At 45.5% G+C, this 18910-nt stretch overlaps 1 protein-coding gene across 3 annotated transcripts in view; it reads right to left on the bottom strand.

The window, feature by feature from the left end:
• Window positions 1–18910, bottom strand: part of LOC147632910 (persulfide dioxygenase ETHE1 homolog, mitochondrial-like) — a 199163-nt gene that overhangs the window by 149105 nt on the left and 31148 nt on the right. For 2 of the 3 annotated variants that reach the window (XM_086807830.1, XM_086807831.1), the window contains exons 2-3: window positions 16400–16528; window positions 11323–11430 (exon numbers count right to left, since the gene is read on the bottom strand). In XM_086807830.1, coding sequence (XP_086663956.1) covers window positions 11323–11430; window positions 16400–16528 — 237 coding nt within the window. The remainder of the gene's footprint in view (window positions 1–11322; window positions 11431–16399; window positions 16529–18910) is intronic. The other variant, XM_086807832.1, reaches the window with a different exon arrangement.

Consider the following 18910-nt stretch of genomic DNA (forward strand, 5'->3'; position numbering starts at 1 on the left):
CGTGCATAGATACATCCTGCATCTCTTCTCCTGTTAGACCATGAATAAAGAAGAGTGGATGGACTCCTCAAAATGTCATCCTCATGCCAACAATCTCTGCCATGAATGGAGAGTATAAACCTCTCCCAAGACGCTCTTTCAAGAGGATGCACCAAGCCCTCATGTCCACCTCTTTTATCCGTTGGCATCTCAACCATGTTAAAATCCCACCAATAATCCAATGGTCGGCAAGAGGTATCAGTGTAGTGAAAGATTTCCAAAAGGCAATCCTCTCACCTCTATGGTTAGGAGCATAGAGGTTAAGAATACCAATGCCTGTAGTACCCTGCATAAGAAGGATCCACTACGCTCTCGCACACAAAATGGCACCATGTCCAATGATGCAAGGCAAGATCAAAGCTGAAACAGAGATACAGACACCACCCTTGGTACCAACAACCGGTGACCAAAAGGTGTGTCCCGAGAGAAGCTTGCCTGATCTCCCACACTGGCTAGCATCCAGTTTATGCTCTTGCAAGAGCAATACATCCATAGGTCCACCTGCGACTGCACAATGAAGCTGGGTTTTTACAATTTGCTTCCGCCGACGCGGAGAAAAACCCCCAAGACCCTGAATGTTCCAAGAGACAATCCTCATAATGACTAAGAGTAGGAGCGACCAGATCTCATGGTCGACGAAGGACCCCCATTAGAGGCGGAAGTATGTCTCGCATAGGTAAGGGAGGGAAAATCTGACGATGTAAACCTTACCTCTCTCCCACTCCGGGGAAAAGCTATGGCTAGTCCTCGGAACTGGAGATGTACCATGACAATGCAAATGCACAACATCATCCTCAAGGGTACAATCATCCTGTAACTGTAATGCAGCATCCTCCTGTGTGAAGGAACCAGATCATGTGCCTGCAAAGCCTCATCCTCCAAAGAAGGATCAACATCCTGTGAGGCAAGAGTTGCATAGGAGTTAGGGTGCTCCATAAGGGGTGTGGGTGAAGGCAGGTACGAGGGTCCGAGGGCGCCTGCCATCCCTAACCACAACCCAACGCTGTGTGGTATGTTGTGGCAAAGGAGCAACTAGAGTCTCGGCAATTGCAGAAGGCCTCTGATGGGCAAGACCACGCCGCCTCCTAGCATGGCCCCTCGATCTGGAATATTCTTCGACCTTATGAGGAAGCGGTTGGTCCAGATGTATTTGAAGCACGGCCTTGAAACGTCTTGTGATCAAGACCGATTTAAGAGGGGAGGGATTGTACCCCTAGCCCTCTTCGTTGTATATATTTATATTGAAATGGAATTGATCATTATCTTGCTTATGTAATGGTTTTGATTGGATATGCTCTAGTTTGGGTGGCAATGATGCCCGAAAGCCCAAGGAGCGAGATTTGTAAATGGGAGGCAATGATGCGAGAAGACCCATTAGACGGCAACGATGCCAGATATATTGGACTTCGCAGTTGGGCGGTCATTGCAACCAAATGGCCCAAACTACTGTATTGGATTTCGCAGTCAAGTGGTCCTTGCGACTAGATGGCCCAGATGACTGTATTAGATTTCGCAGTCGGGCGGTCAATGCGACCAGATGGCCCAGATGACTATATTGGATTTCATAGTCGGATAATCAATGGCCCAGATGACTATTGATGACCTCTCGCGCGGTCCTAGTGGCCTTGAGGGTAGATTGAGCGGTCCTAGTGACCAGATGGCTCTTCATGGTTTCGATGAAACCAGACAAGACAATCCATGAACAGGAGGATAATTACTTGTGCATTGCATACTGATGTATGTATGAATTTCTTGACTTTGCGTGTTGTTTTTGATGCGTGGATAATGCTTGGATTTATGGCATGTGATAGTCCACTGGGCTCCAGACTACCTGACCAGTACCTAGAATACCCACCAGTAGACGCGAATGATGCATACTTATTTGTTGACTAGCTTATGTCTAGTTTTTGCAAAAAGTGAGTATCCATTTATTATATCTAACACATATGATAGGCTATGAAGAACATGAACCATAAAGAACAAGGACATCGGTCAAAGAAAGGCATAAAGATGTTGCGAGAGGAGCAAAAGACACCACATATATGAGGAAAGACCAGATGCACAAGGGCACTAGATGGGGCTAGTATAACCATCATAAGCCATATTTCTATCCCACACTTGAGGACGACTGTGATGTACGAGAGAGGGAATGTAACTATTTGGTCCTCCAAGATCTTTTCACATGATAGAACTCATGCTCGGACACATGGAGAGGATGATGGACACACGGAATGCTGGCTTTGGAAAAAGCATCAGTCTTGGTCAAAAAGCAAGAAAAAGCAAAAGTCAAACTATGTTGACCAAAAAGCTGAAGGCACCATTGGAAAGAGGACATCGAACTGGATCAAAAAGCTAAAAGCCGCTTTTTCAAAAAGATGCTCCAAGGCCAAAAAGCAAGGCCCTAAAGATCGTAAAAGCACGAATCAAGAACTTTCACTATTATTAATATTTAATAAAACAAAAGCAAAGAGGCAAAGCAAAAGCAAGAAAATAAAACAAAAGCAAGAGGCAAAGCAAAAAGCAAGGCAAGGCAAAAGCATGGATCCCCCCCCCCCAAGTATATAAGAAGCTTGTACCCTCATGGTGGAAGATAGAGAAGTACTCTTGGAGATTCTTGAAGAAGACTTGTGGTGGGCATCATTAACTTCATCTTCCCTCTCTATCTCCAAGCAACACCCATCCCCGCCTTTGCACCACCCTACAACGCTTAGCCGCCGCCTTTGCGCTGCCCTGTGAAGAAGCGTCACCGCCCCAAACCTCAGCTCCGCCGCCCAGAGCCCACTTCCACCACCTTCTGCCAGCACCGCCACCACCTAGAGTCCACTTCCGTTGCCTTCCACCGCTGCCACCACCGCCTAGAGCCGCCTTCCGCCGACAAAAGCAAAAGAGGCAAAGCAAAAGCAAGAAATATTTAATAAAACAAAAGCAAAGAGGCAAAGCAAAAGCAAGAAAATAAAACAAAAGCAAGAGGCAAAGCAAAAATCAAGGCAAGGCAAAAGCATGGATCCCCCCCCCCCAAGTATATAAGAAGCTTGTACCCTCATGGTGGAAGATAGAGAAGTACTCTTGGAGATTCTTGAAGAAGACTTGTGGTGGGCATCATTAACTTCATCTTCCCTCATGGTGGAAGATAGAGAAGTACTCTTGGAGATTCTTGAAGAAGACTTGTGGTGGGCATCATTAACTTCATCTTCCCTCTCTATCTCCAAGCAACACCCATCTCCACCTTTGCGCCACCCTACAGCGCTCAGCCGCCGCCTCTGCGCTGCCCTGTGAAGAAGCGTCGCCACCCAGAGCCCACTTCCGCCACCTTCTGCCAGCACCGCCACCACCCAGAGTCCACTTCCGCTGCCTTCCGCCGGGTGCCACCATTGCCCAGAGCCGCCTTCCGCCGACAAAAGCAAAAGAGGCAAAGCAAATAAAACAAAAGCAAAGAGGCAAAGCAAAAGCAAGAAAATAAAACAAAAGCAAGAGGCAAAGCAAAAAACAAGGCAAGGCAAAAGCATGGAACACCCTCCCCCCTCCCCCAAGTATATAAGAAGCTTGTACCCTCATGGTGGAAGATAGAGAAGTACTCTTGGAGATTCTTGAAGAAGACTTGTGGTGCGCATCATTAACTTCATCTTCCCTCTCTATCTCCAAGCAACACCCATCTCCGCCTTTGCGCCACCCAGAGCCAGCATTTCCACTGCCTATTTGCTAGATTTCCGTCGTTGTGTGCTCCTCCTTAGCCGCCTGTTTGCTGCCCTCTACTGCCCCCAATAGCACCACCTGAACCAAGTGTCAGCCGCCTTCTTTTGGGGGACTGCCACCTGTTGAAGAAAAGCGGCCTCCTCTTTTTTTGGTGAAAGAACCTAGGACAGCCGTGCATCTCTCTCAACATCTCACCCTCAAGTTTCTTGTGAGTAACAAAGACTTAATTCAGATATTGGATATTGGTACTAGCCCGGTGTAAGACTCTTGTGGGTCATCCACGTGGTGAGCTCGGCATCAGTTATCTTGTGCCTTAACATCGTATTGGTCTTGGCTTGGAAAAGCCCATGGATTGTTCCTTAAATAAATTCCTAACGAGGGGATGGGGCCTATTCCCCATTCAGCGTGGTGTACCGTGTAAAACCCCTATAACCATCTATCTCTCTCTCTATCTATCTCTCTCGTACACGTGGTTGTATCTGTCACTGCACGCTCCGTTGGGCTTACAGATTCTCAGCAAGGACAGCTGGTACAGTTAGGGTTTCAGCAAGTACGGTGGCTGGTACAGCAGGTACAGCAACTATCCACAGCAAGTACAGCCGGTACTGTAAGTACAGAAGGTACTGAGGGTACACCAGGTGTACAGAAGGCACTGAGGGTACAGCACCTACTGCAAGTGCTGCGGGTACTGAGAGTACATCAGATACTGAAGGTACAGCAGGTGCAGCAGTTACTCAAGGTACTGAAGGTACTGCATGTACAGAAGGTACAACAGGTTCTGCAGGTGCAGCAGGTACTGAAGGTACTGCAAATACTAAAGGTAGAGCAGGTGCTACAGGTGCAGGATATACTGAAGGCACTGAAGGGAGCAGTCGAACAGCAGAAAAAGAGAAGAGAGCAAGGGAGAGATGGGCACCAGCTTCTAGGAGAAGGAAAAGTGCAAGAAGGTGGAGAAGAATGGGGGAGAGGAGGTGGAGGGGTCCAAGCCCCTTGTGCCATGTGGCACAGCCCATCATAATTAATGGTGGTCACCTCCTTTAAGTGTCCACACAAGTATGAGGCCATGTGTGGTGCCCAGAGTTTGGGTTGGCCACACTTTTATCCTTAGGCCCTGGGCACTAGGCTAGTGGCCGATGCCCAACTTTAATAAGTGTGAGCTACTAAGGTTATAAAACCTTTACAATAATAAACAAGGGTTAAATGAATACTTACCACCTATTCACATGCCACAAACCATGTCAGAATACAAGGCAAGCTTCCCCTGCCCGTGAGCTGGACACGTCATAACAGGCATTCATACGAAAACAAGTCACGCAAAACAAGTTCATGGGCACATTTTGGCGTACATTATTTAAGAGCATGGACACTAGATTAACTCCAAGTATGGCATATCACCCGAAAACCAATGGTCAAACCGAGAGGGTGAACAAGTGGCTTGAGACTTACTTAAGGCATTATTTCTACGAGATGCAACATGCATGGGATGAATGGTCGCATTTGGCGGAATTTGCATACAATAGCACATATCATGTGAGCATTGCTTGAGGCCATGTATGGCTACAAGGTGCATGTGCCAATTGTAGTATTCAAGCATGATGATGTGACTCCCCATGCAAAGGATGGAGTGGAAAGGATGCAAGTTCTCTTGCAAACATGCAACGAGAACATCAAGAAGAGAAAATGAAGCATTATGAAGATGCACCCCAAAGGCCATTGGAATTCAAAGAAGGGGATTTTGTCTTCTTGAGGATACCAAAAACTAGGTATGGTTCTCTCAAGGACAATACCAACACAAAGCTTGCACTCATTCTATGGTCCTCATGAGGTATTGAGAAAAGTTGGTGAAGTGGTTTATCAATTGCTACTTCCATCCACCACCAAGATACATAATGTCTTCCATGTATCACACTTGAAGGCATATGTTGGGCCGGAAGTGCAAGTTTTGGATGAGCTTCCACCTATGAGTGAAGATGGCATGGTGAAGTATATCCCCAAAAAAGTGTTGGGAGAGAGAGAGAAGGTGCCTCTCGCAATCGTTCTTTGCGCGCGAATACCTTGTCAAGTGGAAGGGATTACCTCAAGATGAAGCAACATGGAAGCCCACCTCTATGCTGGAGGGTTTTGAGCACCTTTTGAATGCATCCGAAGTGGTTTTGTGAGCCAAAACAGTAAAAAACAGCTTCTTGTAATTTTTTGGAATTCACTGTTATGAGGCCTAAATGAAGCTCAAAATGGAAGCAAATGGTGGGTGCACTTCATGAAAGACATGTACTACCAAGTACTAAACTTTGGAGGATTTCCGGAGAGCATTACATGAAGATTTGAAGCCATAATACTCAAGCATGCTCTCTTGGACAGTTTTGTATAAGGGTAAGTGTTGGTGGCTTCCTTTGGACACATGTAAATATAATAATCATAGGCTATGGGCCAAATGATGAGGACAAAACCATGGGTAATGGGCTTGGGCCAAGGCCAAGTGTGGAGGCCAAAGGCTTAAGTGAGTATGAACATGGGGCTTGGTATAAAGGATAACTTTGTAAGTTTACTAATGATCATTAATCACAATTACAGCTTTTCAAGCTTCCATGGCTTTCTTGGCCTCCCTTTGCTCCACCCATGCTTACTCCGTGCCCTGTGTAGCCCCTCTCTTGCATGTGGTACTTTTAAACTTAGAAACAGGATGATCTGGAGCTTTTTGAGGAGTATTTATTGGAGATGCCTTTTTGGAGCCAGGTATGCTTTTTTTGGGAGTGTGGGGCCACTCTATGCATTGTAATCTCTAAAGTTGACCAGGCATAATGCTTTTTGATGCCTTGAACTACATACTTTGGTGCTTTCTACTTGTGCATCCCTTCCCTCATTGATTCTCACCTGTCATAAGCATTCATCCTGCTATCTATTGCTCATACACTCTCTACAGGTGCTTCCTTTTCTGAACTGATTCATGGCTGAGTATATACACCTCAATCTCTTCTGTGGTGGTACATGGACCCTCGCCGACCTCTCCCGCAAAGTAGCTACTGTACCTGCTGCTCCTGTACAAGGCGGTGACATGGTTCCACTAAATATACCACAAGTATTCCCTCAGTATGTGGGACAGCCCTTACCGGTGATAAGGGTTCACCCAGGCTCCCCATGCTGCAACTAGCAATCCTCCTCCTTTACAAGTTTCCTTCCACCCGGAACCTTTTTCCGGCGAAGAGTGTGAAGAGCTTTACTTGGATAGTTGGCATGGAAAGTGGACCGCTTTTTTTCATTCATACAAGTACACTAATGCTCAGCGTATTAGTCAGATTCAAATTATGCATCAGCATAAAGCGTCTACCTAGCGGAAGGACCTCCGTATGAAGCCAACAACATGGGGCTGATTTTCAAAATGTGTTTAAGACTCAATTCATCTCTATAAACAAGATAGACAACTTTCGTAGGTTGTTCAAATTGGAGATTGGAAACAAGAGCCTAGACAACTAATCCCAAGAACTTAAAGACCTGGAAAACCGTTGTAAGGCACTTGAGGAGCCACATGTGTTGTTCTTCCACCAGATTATCAAAATGAGGTCCTTCCGAACATGTTCATTCGCTCGATGTAATCTACCGCTATGCCAAAAAAAATTATGATACCCTTCCTGTTAAAAGAGATGGTGAGCCTGCAAGTGATACCTCACGCAAGAGCCAAAACTCCTTCAAAGACAGAAAGCAAGGGCATGTTCCAGCATCCCAGGAGGGTCAGTCGTCATAATGCAATCCCAAGAAGTACTCTAGGGGCAACAGAAAGTCTCCGCTACATACCGAGGAATAGGTGATGAAGGCACAGTAGGACAACCTATGCTCCGAAGAAGAAGTCTTGGGGGGGTAAGACCTCGATACATATTACGAAACTGCAAGGTAACTCTTTGATCTCTTCTGTTCAAATTCATCATCTGGATAGTAGTAGTTGATAGTAGTAGTTGCCAGGGATGTCAAATTAGTGAGTCTACCTTTGGTCTGAATGATCTCCACCAAGCTAAGGGATCTATAGGTGGCCATTGGGTGTGGATTCTATTTGACAACGGCTCTACTCACATTTTTTCACGTTTGGTGCAGACACTCCAGCTACCGACGAAGGCATGTGACCACCATTATGTGACTATTCTTACTCGGGGTGCCTAGGCTCGAAGTTCAGATTAAGGACTACCGGGCGGCTTTGGACTTCCACATCATGAACCTTGATAAGGTGGACGTGATCTTGGGAATGTCCTGGTTTTTCGACAAGAGAAAGACCATGATGTTGGATTATCGGTCTCATAGACTCTCGTTTGTTCATGAAAGTGAATTGTATATAGTCCGGAGTGATGTCCTCCATGGATTTTGTGATGTAAGCTTGACTCAAGCTTCCATCGAGGATATATATAAAATTCTTTTTGATCCAAATTGTGAACGATATTCTTGTTTTCATGATCTTTTCAATTCTAAAAATTTGTTAAGATCATTTGCTTGTGAATGTAATTCTATCTCAAGCAATAAAGTTTCTAAGAACCAACAAATTTTGGATGATATTTTAAAAGAGTTTCGTGATGCCATCAACAGAGATGATGTAACCAAGATACAAGAGTTTCTGTTTGAAGAAATCACACAATGACTCCTTCGCATACAACTTCTCTCGTCTAAGTAACTCTAAGACGACTTTGAGATGTTGTATGTGCTCTTCCAATGACTTATTGTAAATCAGTATGTCATCCAAGAAGACAACAATCCACTTTTTCAGATACGGACAAAATAAATCGGTCATCATCCGTTGAAAAGTAGCAAGAGCATTAGTCGACCCAAAAGGTAGAACCAAAAACTCATAGTGGCCATAGGGCGTTCAAAACAAAGTCTTAGGCACGCCCTTAGGTTTAATCCTTATTTGATGATAGCCCGACTGTAGATCGATCTTGGTGAAATACTTAGCACCCTGAAGACGATCTACTAGGTCATCCATCCTCAGCAACGGATACCTATTCTTGGCAGTGACTTTATTCAAGCCTTTGTAAACTACACAGAAAAGCATGCTACCATCTTTCTTCCGAGACAAAAGAACAGGAGTGCTCCATGGAGACTTACTAGACCGAATAAAACCTTTATCGAGATAATCTTGCAATTGCCACGCGAGCAATCTCGTCCCCCTCGTGCTAGCTAAACCGATAAGGTTGCCAAGAGACGAGACGAGATTACTACCAAGCAAACAAGCAATAGCTCAATCACATGATCAACGCCCCTCTCGGGTGGCAGATCGATCCAAATAAGGTTCAAAAGATCTTGGGATAGCCGATTCCACAGACGATTAGTCAGGTGAAATCATTTCTTGGTTTCACTGGCTTTTTAAGGAAGTTCATCGAGACTTATGCCAGAATTGCTAGCCTGTTGACTCAGCTTTTAAAGGGGTGGAGAAGCAAGAAGGGCAAAAAAAGTCCTCCAACAGTTAGGAGTTACAAGCTGGATCAGCACTGAAGGAGCTAGTCACCTCAGCGCCTATAATGCAAATCATGGATCCTAACAAACCTTTTGTGGTCGAAACGGATGCCAGTGATTATGCAATAGGTGCTGCCTTGTTCCAGGACGGGAGACCGATAGCTTTTCAAAGCAAGAAGCTTTTAGATACAAAAATGAGGTATCCTACCCAAGAAAAGGAACTTTTGATTATTATCCACACAATGAAAATCTAGAGACACTGTTTGTATGGGTCTCGATTTGTTGTCTGGACGGATCACCACTCGTTGAAGTATATTTGTAATCAACTAGACCTGAAGGGTCGGAAAACCACATGGGTTGACCTCATGGAAGAGTTCAACTTTGAGATCCATTACTGAAGAGAAGCAACTAATCGGGTTGTTAATGCCCTTAGTAGGATCCCCGAGGTCAATGCTATCTCTTTTACTAAGATAACGACTAATTCTCGAAGGACGTTGCCAAGATGATTCCCATTTTGGTCAAATTTGGGAATTGGTCCAGGTCAATTGCAGCCCACGAGATCCAAGTGTTCCGAACACTCTAATGAGTGCTACTAAGAGAAAAATATTGGAAAAGTATTCCAATAAAGGTGGATTACTATTCAAGGATGGTAAGGTTTGTGTGCCCAGTGATATGGACATCCAAACTTTGATATTGCATGAGTGCCATGACGCACCTATTGTGGGGCATGGCACCCGGGCATACATAGAACCTTGCCCTTGGTTGGCCGGCATTTCCATTGGCCACGCATGAAATCCTTTGTTGAGGATTATGTGCAGAATGGAGCCAATGCTAGCTTAATAAGGCTAAAAGGCTTAGAACTGGAGGGTTATTCCATCCTCTTGGAAAGGGTGGCAAAGTGTCTCGATGGCTTTTGTAGTTGGACTACCCCGGACTAGTAGGGTCCATGCCACCACCTACGAGGTGTACAACCGGAAATGTAAAACATAAAGAAATTCTTCCAAGGTTCAGAACCTAGAAGGAATCCTCTGACTGGTAACTTGAAGAGCAATGCTCTGCACTATATATCCAGATCTACAATATTCAGCCCCCCTTCCTGTCTAGGGTGTATAACAATCTTGTGTGATGAATGTGAGTATGGGTGAAACAAACTTTAAAACTCATCCTCCAATCGTTCGAGGTATTACGGTGGCAAGAAACATTGTTTTAGATCTGACTCGATCTTTGCCCCCTAATTCTTAACAACTCCAAACATAAGGTATTTGTTAGCCACCAATGAGGTGATAGCTCAAGTGGTGAAAATGTTCGTCTAGGACGAGGAGGTCCTGGGTTCAAAACCCCACCATGTGCTTTTTCGGCGGCATCGCCTACGGGCAGACAAAAAAAAGCACCTACGGGCAGTGAAAAAGGGTAACTACGGGAGGATCCTAGACCTAAGGCTAGCCGGGAAAGGGAAAAAAAAAGGAATGTGTCAGTCCATAGCCAGCCATGCCACCAACAAATGCAAGCATTGCCAGTCAAATAACAAGCAGCGAGCATCACCTTGTATGTTCAAACTTTTGAACAACTATCCATCAAATTGATGAATGCAAAAGTTGAGGGGCCATTGTGGTCTTCGTAGGAGGTGAAGCCTATGTGGGTACATTGCTCTCTTCTTGGATACACATAGTGGGGGGCTAAACGATTTCACAAGAGCTTGTACAAACCATCCACTAGAACTATGATGAAGGCTCTTACAGGTGTTCTACAGATCTGTCTATGAATCAGATTGTGCTTTGCACTTAACATCACTTGTGACACAGAGCATCATCACTTACTCGGTACGATTGTTGGTATCTAAAACTAGAATCAACTCGCTCAACTGATAGTCGACACACTCGGAAATGGTTGCTCATGGAATGATAATCCCCACATTGTTTTATCTTTTGATTTTAAATGATTTGTTGTTATTTCATTTATGCACCCTCACTACCACATGTTAACTGATATCACCCAGATCATCGAGCATCTCTTTGTTTAACAAATTCAGAACTTATCTTAAAGACAAAGAAACAAAGTTGACAAAGATAGAGACAAAGTCTATGCTGTGACCTTAAGCAACCCAAAGTCAATGGTACATCGTCCATTTCTCTCCTTTTTTGGAAACAAAAGGTCACCTACCTCCAAACGCAGATTTCCAACCTGAATCGTGTCATTTCCATCCACAAAAACATCTGCTTTTGCACCACTTGCCTTTGAAATCAATGACTGAACCCCCGGCATCCGACTCTGTAAATTGAAATATTTTATTATTTTAATAATAATCAGTCTATGATGGCATTATCCCTCCAAGAGTTTGAAGCACTGGCCCAGGCAAAAACAACCAAATTCACCTTTATGAAAACAAGAAAGATACAAATTGTAAGATGCAAAGTACAAAACAGAAACGGGAGTTTCTCTCAGCATGTTTCTGTAAAAATTTCAACCTTGCCTACATAATGTAGCTTCTATGAAAACATGACAAATTTAAACATCACTATGCAAAGGCATGAAAAGGCGTCAAATACTCATTTAAAAAGTCACGCACATTATGGTTCAGTTTTTAAAAGCCATAATTGTTTGGAAGCTCCTGCACCTTTGTTTGCATCTATGGCATGATCAGCTGGTATCTCCTCCTGGTCTCAATAAGCCAAGAGACTACGCCCCATGTGAGATAAAATGGCAATCCTCATATATATGGTGGAGTCTATCAGAGAAAAGACCAAGGATATCAGTAGAATCCTCCTTTGTGCTCCTCTCCCTCTCTGTGTTGGGCCAGCTTTAAAGGCAATCCGAGTACAAATGGATGAGGTGAGCCCTCTATCCCTAGACCAGTCCATGTAGCCACTAAATGAAAGCACTCCACGTAATGGGCTATCTGTTTATTTCCCTAAGTAGCAAATAGGCACTGCCTACGTCAAGTATCTGTAAAGATCCACATCAAGCTGGGCCCCCACTCTCCAACTAGCAAAAGAAACACCCACTTCCTAGCCAAAAATGTGAAAACGACCTCTCTCGAGTAGCCATTTTAATTGACGAATTTCCTTTTGGTTTATCTCAAACTTCCACTATAATTCACCCCATGTTTCTCTTCTATTTCTCTCAACTTTTTTCCTCATTTCTATTTAATTTCACAATTTTACCTTTCATGTATACTATGTAGTGCTAAAGAATTGTCATTTCCATTATATCTAGTTTCAAGGACATCATCCGCTTCCAATTTTGTTTCCATTTCATGAAACCATGCTCTCTACAGCAGGGTTGGTTGCCCGGCACACTAAAGTGGTGGTTCTGCTCAGGATAGTATGTCCAAGAGTTTTCGACAGACACAACGCAAAGTAACACTTAAAATAGACTTGAATGTAAGCATAGAACAATGCACAAGAATATTGTAAACATCATGTGTATTACTTCCAAGAAGCTATTACATCCCCTCATAGCACCGTGCACACCCAGCAATGGTCACAGTGAGATGGATAACACACAGGACAGAATGACACAACATTTACAGAACTCAATGAAAAGATGTATCCTTCTTGATAGTCACACCCTATCCAAGGATGCCTTCGGTGTGAGTATCTCCTATCTTTGGAATATCTTTGGAAGATGCCAATCGGTGTGCTAGTGCACTGCCTGTTGGCGGGTGCACATCCCATGCATTCATTGGTGCACTTGAGAGATTCTTTGGAGATAGGTTGTTGCAGCCACTGAATGGTCCACCCAGGATGGCCCAAGATCACCCAACTAGAGAGATTCTTTGGAGATAGGTTGTTGCAGCCACTGAATGGTCCACCCAGGATGGCCCAAGATCACCCAACTAGAAGGTCCAGGATGATCCTGCCACCATGGTCTGGCCAGGATGTCCAACTGGACCAGATTGGAACACTACACACCGTGGGCACCCTTGGTAGCTACACGTCGCCCACTCCTAGAGTGCTCACTATCCTCAGTGAGGAAAAAAGAAATACAGAACGGAGATGGAGAAAGAAATTGAATGAAATCATTACTCCTTTCGGTTGCCCGCCGCTACAAAGTGAGCAATCTAGTATGAATTTTATAAACGAAGCGGTGGAGTTCTTGCTCAAAGAATTCCCTAAGGTGCATAGAAAATCAACACCATACTACCCACAGTGACCCACAAGCGAATGGCCAAGCTCAAAGGATAGAAAGAAACGTCGTGCACCATTCTCACCAAGACCATAGAGGCATCTAGAAGCAATTGAGAGCATAAGTTGCACTCTTCTTTATGAGGCTCCCAGATGCAATCATGCTAATGGAACACTTGATTCCAAGCCTTCAAATCACAGCAAGATATAATCTTAAAGGAAACCCCCTCACAGAGAGGTTAGTTGCCTTAAAGAAAATAAGTGAACAAAGATTGTGATCCGCTTACAGATTGATGGATACGGCAGAAACAGTGGTTTGACGACCAACTTAAGGACAGATGCATGAAGGTAGGGACATGGTGCGCATGTACAGTGTCAAGAATACCAAAAGGAAACTCAAGTATAGAGGAGGCCAAGATCCCTACCAAGTCACAGAAATCGCTCCTCAAGGCATAGTGAAGATAGAGACCTAAGATGGAAGGTTACTTCAATGGTCGCAAGCTGATGGACCTCTCACCCAGGACATGCTATCGAATCCACAAGAGAAAGAAGGAGAAACAAGAGGCAAACAATGAAAAACGTCTCTCTCTAGCTTGATGGAGGTTGGATGGAAGCGAGGCCAGTCAAGCCCAGGGTAGCCACTTTGGCCTAAACAAAGAGAGTAGTGAGGGAAGCTAGAACAGGGAGGGGTCGGAAAAAATAATTGTCATGTGCAAAGTGTGTACCTACCATGCTACACGCACACAAGACTAGCTTCGAGGTTTGGGGAAGCTTGGAGCTAGGCAGGCTGATTGGCGAGCTGAGTTAGGGATAGACTAACGGGCGGACACCCAAGAATGGACGGGTGGGCGCCCAAGTGTGGAAGCCCGATGACCGGCCAAGAGCCTATAAAAGGGTGGTCAAGGTTAGTCATTAGTCATATAGAGTCTCGTGTGACTTGTGAGAGCTCTATGGTCAGGAGCCTGGAGCTAGTGCAGACGTGCACCTGCTTCATGCAACCGAGGTCGGCAGCAGTCTCAAGGCCCGCGAGGGTAGCTTCGTGGCGGTATGGGATGTCACGAGGTAGAGATTAGTCGGTACGTCCATCTAGTTAGCTAGCTCGTGGCTCGGTGGGGACAGCCAAGTCTGTGGGTCAGGCATGCACCCCCTTCTTATTTGTTTGGTATGTTTGCAGGTTTCGAGTCTCGAACCAGGAGCATTCCACGAGGAGATCTATGGGGTTTTGACAGTGGTATCAGAGCAATTGTTTAGACTGTACGGGTTATCGCAGGACATAGTCAGTGATAGGGACTCTAAGTTTACGAGTGATTTTTGGAAACTTGTTTTTGAGAAGTTGGAAACAACTTTGAATTTGAGTTCCTTTGATCATCCTCAATCTGATGGCCAGACTGAAAGAGTGAATCAGATTTTGGAGGATATGCTTCGAGCATATGTATCCAAAAGACAAAATTCATGGGAGGATTATCTTCCTATGATAGAATTTGCATATAACAGTACTAAGCATACCAGTACAGGTTTTACTCCTTTCATGCTTATGTATGGTTTTCAACCTAGATCACCTGTTACAGTGGGATTCTCAAGACTTCGGCATGATGCAGCACGCAATTTTTGCAAGATATGCAAGAAATGATACAAGTTGCGAAGGAATCTATTAGAAGTGCTCAAGACCGAGACAGATTTTGTTCTAATAGACATCGTTCACCCAAAGAGTTCTCCGAAGGAACGATGGTGTATTTGCGAGTTCCGAAAGATTCCGAGACTTTACGGACAGGTCGATCTCCAAAATTATCCCCTAGATACTGTGAACCATTTCGTATTACACGACGGATTGGTTCAGTTGCATATGAACTGGATTTGCCTTCTCATGTGAAAGTTCATCCTGTATTTCATGTCAGTAGACTTAAGAAAGTACTGGGTGGAACAGACCAGTTAGTTACTCCTCAAGAAATCATAGATGTCGAAGACATGACATTTGTTCCACACGAACCTAAAAAGATTCTTGGATTTCATGAAAGAAGATTGCGTAATACGCTTATCACGGAATACAAGATCAAGTGGAAGGATCGTGTTAAGGAGGACGCTACATGGGAGACACTGACTACTCTTCAGAGAGATTACCCTAGCTTTTTAGTGAGCTCTTAGAGGAAGGGGAGTATGTCATGTGCACAGTGTGTATCTACCGTGTGCTACACGCACACAAGACTAGCTTCGAGGTTTGGGGAAGCTTGGAGATTACCCTAGCTTTTTAGTGAGCTCAGAAGTGAGCTCTTAGAGGAAGGGGAGTATGTCATGTGCACAGTGTGTATCTACCGTGTGCTACACGCACACAAGACTAGCTTCGAGGTTTGGGGAAGCTTGGAGCTAGGCAGGCTGATTGGCGAGCTGAGTTAGGGATAGACTAACGGGCGGGCACCCAAGTATGGACGAGTGGACGCCCAAGTGTGGACGCCCGATGACCGGCCAAGAGCCTATAAAAGAGTGGCCAAGTCATTAGTCGTATAGAGTCTCGCGTGACTTATGAGAGCTGTATGGTGAGGAGCCTAGATTTAGTGCAGACGTGCACCTGCTTCATGCATATGAGGCCGGCAGCAATCTCGAGGCCCGCGAGGGTAGCTTCGTGGCGGTATGGGACGTCACGAGGTAGAGATTGGTCGGTACGTCCATCTAGTTAGCTCAGCTCGTGGCTCAGTGGGGACAGCCAAGTCTGTGGGCTTGCCCACGGCTGTCATGGTTGGGAGGTGAGTCAGGCCTGCACCCCCTTCTTGTTTGTTTGGTTTGTTTGCAAGTTTCAAGTCTCGAACCAAGAGCGTTCCACAAGGAGATCTATGGGTTTTGACAATAATGGTAAAGGAGGTGGTTCTGGAGGTTTGCAAAGGTTATTTCTATGCTTCATAGCCAGTTAATCTGTCCATTAAGAAATCTACAGCCTGAATTTTTAAAGCACTATTAAGAAATTACACAAAGTAGACCTGAAAAATTATATAATATAAAAGAGCCAAACACTGTTGGGCACATTTCCCATGGTGAAGCAAAGCACGAGGAATACAAAGCCATTTACAGAGTTACTCAAAGAAGAAGTTTAATTTGAAATGCATGTTCCATAAACAGTGTACCTTGATCAGGCCAGTCCCAGTGACATGATCAGCATGCACATGAGTGTTCATGGCATATATCAGCTTTAATCCAAGCTCTTTGATAAGATTCAGATCTCTATCAATGGTCTTGTCCACAGGATCCACCAGCTGTATACCATAACAAATATTGAAGCTGAACTTGATGCTAGTGTTTCAATCAGTCAAAATAAATAAATGCAATTTACTATCCTCGAATCTTTACAATGACAATGCCACAGGCATGATCTGAGCCATTATCAAAAGAAGTCTTGCACCAAAAAGAACACATTGACTTTTTTTTTAAGAGCTCTATGGATTCTCCCAATCTGCTGACCAAATAGGTTATCATTTCCCGTCAATGTCTTTTCGATGACAGTTTTGGGCATATCTCAAGTCAATACAAAGGACCACTCTGCGAACCTCTCCACCTGCCTGATATCTTCTCGCCCTGCCTGCCACTCTTCCCCTTCTCCTTCTGCCTGCCATCTCCCATTACTCCCCTTCTCCTTCTACCTGCCATACCCTTCTTCTCTACGCATTTCCCTCTTGCCCGCCATTCACCATGCCCCCCTCCTCTCTGTTTGCCTGCCTTCTTCCATGCCTCTTGCCATCTTCTCCATTCTGCTGCACTGATAAGCCCCTCCTCCTGCCTCTCCCGCTTCTTTGCCTTCGTTAACATACAGAAAAAAAATTAATTGTGTTCAAGTCGGCCACCCACCCTATGATTGACATTATGGCTTTTGCCCAAGTAAATCATCATCCACCCCCACCACCAGCTGCAAGAACGATCCCTTTCTCCAAAGACAAGCTTACATGTCAACATTTGGCCACCCAAATGGTCTTCACTAGTTTCGCGCCAATTTACGGGGGCCAGGCCATAGTTGTTACGAGGCACGCCTTGAACCAATAGGGGTTGCACACGAAACGGGCAAAGGGCGCACAAGTGCGAGGCGGACATCACAGAGCAGCGCAGCACACAATAGCAAAAAAGGCCAAAATGACCTGTGAGACCTCTGTGTGTTGGTCCTCGAGCAAGTAGAACTGATCTCGATTTCTCTAGGACTCGCTGTGTCTGCGGAGCTCTAGAAGCAAAAGTCCCAAGCATCTCTGATCTGGGAAGTCCATGATCCTGGAAAGTGGTCCGAACCCAGCTCGGAAGAGGCAGTGGAACCTCCCCTGAATCTCATAGTATACAAGGCATGGGCATATGTAATGATCCTGTGTCTCGGGCTCTGTGTGATAGAGCTGGCATATCCTGTCCTCTGGTGTGGCCGCCCTGAGCAAGGGTGGGTGGGAAAAGGGAGGCAGACAGCATAGAGTAGCAAAAGGGGAGGCGTAGGGGCTGCACACGAAGCGGGCAGAGGGCGCACAGCAGCAAAAGGGCAGGCGTAGGGGTTGCACATGAAACGGGCAGAGGACGCACATTAGCAAAAGGGGAGGCGAAGGGGTTGCACATGAAACGGGCAGAGGGCGCACAGTTGCGAGGCGGATAGCACTGAGCAGCGCAGTGCACAGCAACCAAAAAGGCCAAAATGCCTTGTGAGAGCTCTCGACCAAGTACAACTGATCTGGATGTCTCTAGGACTCCCTGTGTCTGCGGAGCTCTAGAAGAAAAAGTCCCAAGCATCTTTGATCCGGGAAGTCCACGATCCTAGAAAGTTGTCCGAACCCAGCTCGGAAGAGGCAGTGGAATCTCACCCGAATCTCATAGTATATAGGGCATCGACATATGTAATGATCCTCTATCTCGGGCTCTGTGTGACAGAGCTGGCATATCCTGTTCTCTGGTGCGGCCGCCCTGGGCCCATATTTGGCAGTCTGCACTCTCAGCTGGTGGGACGAGGTGCGGATCTAGCCGATCGCACATCTCACCCCAAAAGATAGGTGTGTGTCCATGTAGCATGGGCGGATGATGAAACCATCCTCTGTCAGGCATAGGAGGTGATCTCTGTAGAAGGCCATCTTCGTCCCCAGTGGATGACTAGGTGAACTCTTATGTCATCTGAGTATCCAGTCTAACAATGTCCTTCCTAATAACCCTGTTCCGTTCTGTGCAACTGAGAGCAAATGACGACGCCTCTGTGCTGTACTGGAACAGGGCGGTGCCTCCATCTGCATACCGTGCATGCCAAACTATGCATACCAACACTCCGTATCTCCCTGGAGTGTCAGCTGTCTCGAGGACTCCAGGGCTAGCCGGGGGTATCTATCTAGTGGAAGATCCCATAGCATGTGCCAATATGTCACTGTCTGGAATAGAGCCTCTGTCACTATTGGTGCAGCCCCCATCCTTGCCCGTACAATCTCATATGGCACTGATGGCTTACTCCTAATCATGGGCGAGATCGCCAACTAGGGGCCTCTCCATCGGCTTCCACCCATCAATACCTCCTCTGTATCTGTCTTGGCCGGCTCTCTCCTTTGTCTCCTCTTGTGGTATAAGATGGGACCCTAGATGGGGGCCCCATACAGTAGTGCAGGTGTAACTAGAGTATCAAATAGCCAAAGCTT

Source organism: Cibotium barometz, chromosome 13 (genome assembly GCF_041138505.1).
Source record: "Cibotium barometz isolate CiBa-2024 chromosome 13, ASM4113850v1, whole genome shotgun sequence".
Lineage (NCBI taxonomy): Eukaryota > Viridiplantae > Streptophyta > Polypodiopsida > Cyatheales > Cibotiaceae > Cibotium > Cibotium barometz.